The 4444-nt window shown below is 58.1% G+C and overlaps 1 protein-coding gene across 2 annotated transcripts in view; it reads left to right on the plus strand.

The window, feature by feature from the left end:
* LINGO3 (leucine rich repeat and Ig domain containing 3) overlaps positions 1-4444 on the plus strand; it is a 19479-nt gene that overhangs the window by 3260 nt on the left and 11775 nt on the right. The window contains exon 1 of one of the 2 annotated variants that reach the window (XM_037731019.1): positions 979-1269. The exons of the other annotated variant lie outside the window; for it this stretch is intronic. Within the exon in view, the coding sequence (XP_037586947.1) occupies positions 1235-1269 (35 nt within the window). The 5' untranslated portion in view covers positions 979-1234. Of the gene's footprint in view, positions 1-978; positions 1270-4444 lie in introns of those variants that run through there. 2 annotated transcript variants of the gene reach the window in all.

Below are 4444 nucleotides of genomic sequence, written 5' to 3' on the forward strand. Positions count from 1 at the left end.
AATTAGCTGGGCATGGTGGCTCTCGCCTGTAATCCGAGCACTTTGGGAAGCCAAGATGGGAGGATCACCTGAGGTCAGGAGTTTGAGACCAGCCTGGCCAACCTGGCGAAACCCCATATGTACTAAAAATACAAAAACTTAGCCAGACGTGGTGGCTCACGCCTGTAATTCCAGCTACTCAGGAGGCTGGGGCAGGAGAATCGCCTGAAACCAGGAGGCAGAAGTTGCAGTGAGCCAAGATCTTGCCACTGCACTCCAGCCTGGGTGACAGAGCCAGACTCTGTCTCAGAAAATAAAATAAAGGCCGGGCGTGGTGGCTCACGCCTGTAATCCAAGCACTTTGGAAGCCAAGGCGGGCGGATCACCTGAGGTTGGGAGTTCAAGACCAGCCTGACCAACATGGTGAAACCCTGTCTTAATAAAAATAAATAAATAAATAAATAAATAAATAAAAATAAAAACGGGACATGGGCAAGGCTGGGCCCTCCTGGGAGCTCCAGGTGAAAATCTGGTTCCCATCTTCCCCAGTGTCCAGAGGCACCCGAGTCCCTTGGCTCGGGGCCCCTTCCTCCCCCTTCACAGCCTGAGCGCAGCCTCCCGCCTCCCCTTGAGAGGACCCCGTAAGGATGTCAGCCTCCGATGATCCGGGATGATCTCCGGATCTCACAATTCCTACTTAATCCCATCTGCAGAGGCCGTGTTTCCATGTAAGGTGGCTTTATCTGCAGTTCCGGGGATTAGAACGGGCTGGCTGTGGGGAGGCCTTTATTCTGCCAGCCCCAGGCCCCCCTTCCCGGTTTATTTTTCCCCGTACCGTGGCCCGCCCTGTGACTGTCGGCTTTACTTGTTTCTTCTGTCTCTCACCCGTAGACAGAATGCAGGGATTTGTCTGTTTTGCTCAGTGCTGTTTCTCTTAAAACCAGTGCCTGGCGCACAGGCATTGCTTTTAAGTGCTTATTGAATGAATTAATGAATTAATGAATGCTTGTTGATGAATGAATGAATGCTTGTTGGATGAATGAATGCTTGTTGGATGAATGAATGAATGAGGTGGAGACGTTGCCAGGAGCAGACCAGGGCCTGGGACTCCAGACTCCTGACCCCCGCCGGCACCCAGTGGAGACTTCCCTGGAAGGAACCTCCTCGGCCGACTTCCCACTGGCTCAGCACGGGAGGTGACTGGGACCCTGCAGTTCCCTTTTGCAGAAGAGGAAACTGAGGCTCAGAGACTTCAATGCCTCTGCCCAAGGCGGTCAGCAGCCGATTCAGGTGGGGACCCATGTGTTCTTGTCCTGGCTCCAGAGTGGACATTGATTCGGTGCCTGGTGTTCAGTTCAGCCTCCCCATGCTCGGCCGTTGGCCGCAGCTCTGCGTGTCGGTGACGGGGTGGACAGGGATATAATGGCATCCGGCTCTGTCGAGATGGAGGGGCAGCCCAGAGTCAAGACTTTCCAAGGCTTGGGAGAGGCAGGGCGACACAGGGTCAGACCACGCAGAGCTGGACGCGCCTTCCAACTGCAACCCAGATCTTGCCATGCTCCCACTCAGTATCCTCCCATGGCTCCCTATTGCCCGTGGACGCATGCCAGGACACAGCCCTTGCGGTTCAGTGCCCCGTGTGGTCTGGCCGTTGCCAGCCTGGGCTCCTGCCCCACCAAGCTCAGACACCCCTCCCCCGCCGCCGTCATCGCCCCTCGCCTTGCTGTACCCTGCTGACCCCGGCTCCCCATCCCCGTCTCAGCTCAGACAGGGCCTTCCCGGTCGGGTCAAACACAGCCACAGCCCAGAACAGACGCCCACAGCTCCCTGCTCACGCCCCTCCTCAGCGCTGTTTTCAGACGATCTGCCCATTCGCTGGGCTTCGTGATTCTCGCCCGTGTGTCCCCCCGACTTGGCGCTCAGGGATAGAGGCCAGGCCCCGGAGGCCACAGACATCCGACTGCATTGATTGGAAATCAATCCAGGACAGGCCAATCCGCAGAGGCGGGAGGCAGACCCATGGGGGACCCGGCTCGGGGGGGGGGGGGATTAGTGGGGGGGGGGGGGGGGGGGGGGGGGGGGTGGCAGTGACTGCTGATGGGGACAGGGCTTCCTTTTGGGAGTGATGGAATGTTCTGGAACTAGAGGTGCCAGTGGACAATCTGTGAATGTGCTGGAAGGCGCTGAATGGAACAGCGGTAAAAGGCTGTGGAGGCGCCGTGCACAGGCAGCGGGCGTCTCCGTGGATGCCGCCACGCCACCAGCACCCACGCAGCCCACGGCACATGCTGGGGCTTAGGAGGAGGACCGGCGTCCTGGGGTGCGATGGCAGGGCGGGGGCCAGTACACGGACCACCCCCACCTGCTCAGGACAGACCCCCACTCCCGTCCACCTCCACCAACGCCGTCCCTGCCGCCGGCCCGGCCCCCCTGCCAAAGGCTTCTGCGGCTGGTCATGCATGGCAATGAGGCTCTGTCCTTCAAACACGCGTCCTCCCTCCACAGGGGTCGACGCCATGCTCACCCAGACCCCCAGGGCCAGGCAGCAGAGCTCACCGAGATGACCACCAGGGCAGGGCGTCCTCCGGGGCAGACGAGCAGTCCTGGGCCTGGTGGGATGTGCCCCTTGGTGGGGAGGGGAGACAGGAAGGCTCTCGGTCGCCGGCCCCAGCTCCAGCTTCACGCCCGTGGATGGCGGGGCGCTGAGCCGAGGCGGTGACGTCACCCGAGGACCCAGCTGTTCTCACCTCCGTGGCGTTTAGTAGCAGCTGATGTGCCGTACGCTGATTTCACGGCGTCACCTGCACCAGAATGTAAGCTCCTTAAGGATCCTGGGCTGTGTGCGGTGGCTCACGCCTGTAATCCCAGCACTTTGGAAGGCTGAGGCAGGCAGATCACCTGAGGTCAGGAGTTCGAGACCAGCCTGGCCCACATGACAAAACCCCGTCCCTACTAAAAATCAAAAAATTAGCCGGGCGTGGTGGCGCATGCCTGTAATCCCAGCTACTCAGGAGGCTGAGGCAGGAGAATCACTTGAACCCGGGAGGTGGAGGTTGCAGTGAGCCGAGATTGCACCACTGCACTCCAGCCTGGGTGACAGAGACTCCATCTCAGTGCATAGAAGGGACGTTCCCGACTGTCTTCTCTGATGTATTTCTAGTTCATGGAAGAGCACCTGCATATTTTTTCTCTTCTCTTTTCCTTTTTTGAGACAGCATCTTGTCCTGCTGTCCGGGCTGGAGTGCAGTGGTGCAATCATTGCGAGGTTCACTGCAGCCTCCACCTCCTGGGCTCAAGCAATCCTCCTGCCTCAGCCTCCGAAGTAGTTGAGATCACAGGTATGCCCTGCCAGACCAGGCTAATTTTAACATTTTTTTTTTTTTTTTTTTTTTTTTTCTGGAGAGACGGGGTCTGGCTCTGTTGCCCAGGCTGGTCTAGAACTCCTGGGTTCAGCAGTCCTGTCCACTCAGCCTTCCAAAGTGCTGGGATGGCAGCTGTGTGCCTCCGTGCCCAGCAAGCCTGGCACGTGAGACGGGTGAATGAAGGAAGGAGGGAGCTGCGATGCATCCTGAGACCTGGCATACGAGAAGTCTTTGATGAACCATCAGGAGAGGCCTGGGCGAATCTCATGTCTCTCTGAGCCTCAGTTTCCCCATGTGGTCCTGCAAGGGGCTTTGGGTGTTTGGGGGTCTGGGTCTGTGGCCTGTTTAGAGCAGGCCCTGGGATGCTAGAGGCACTATTCGTGTCCGGAGGGCTTGATGAGGAATCAGCAGCCGCACCTCAGGGCCCCTGTGGGCGACGAGGAGCCCAACCCCCACACTGACCACAGCTTCAGTCCAGGAAGGCGGTGTCCAGGGCCAGGGCTGAGGAAACTCAGGTACAGGCTGGCTCTGGGGGCTCCCTGGCTTCCATCCATGTCTCCTTTGAAGCAATTCTCCTGCCTCAGCGTCCCAAATAGCTGGCACTACGGGTGCATACTGCCACGCCTGGCTACATTTTGTATTTTTAGTAGAGATGGGGTTTCGCCATGTTGACCAGGATGGTCTCAATCTCAACCTCGTGATCTGCCCACCGGCCTTTTTATTTTTTTCTTTTGAGACAGAGTCTTGCTCTGTCACCCAGACTGCAGTGCAGTGGCATGATCTTGGCTCACTGCAACCTCCACCGCCTTTTCTTTTTTTTTTTTTTTGAGACGGAGTTTCGCTCTTGTTACCCAGGCTGGAGCGCAATGGCGCGATCTCCGCTCACCGCAACCTCCGCCTCCTGGGTTCAGGCAATTCTCCTGCCTCAGCCTCCTGAGTAGCTGGGACTACAGGCACGCGCCACCACGCCCGGCTAATTTTCTGCATTTTAGTAGAGACGGAGTTTCACCACGTTGGCCAAGATGGTCTTCATCTCCTGACCTCGTGACCCGCCTGCCTCGGCCTCCCAAAGTGATGGGATCACAGGCATGAGCCACCACGCC

This window comes from Cebus imitator, unplaced genomic scaffold, assembly GCF_001604975.1.
Source record: "Cebus imitator isolate Cc_AM_T3 unplaced genomic scaffold, Cebus_imitator-1.0 Scaffold375, whole genome shotgun sequence".
Classification (NCBI taxonomy): Eukaryota; Metazoa; Chordata; class Mammalia; order Primates; family Cebidae; genus Cebus; species Cebus imitator.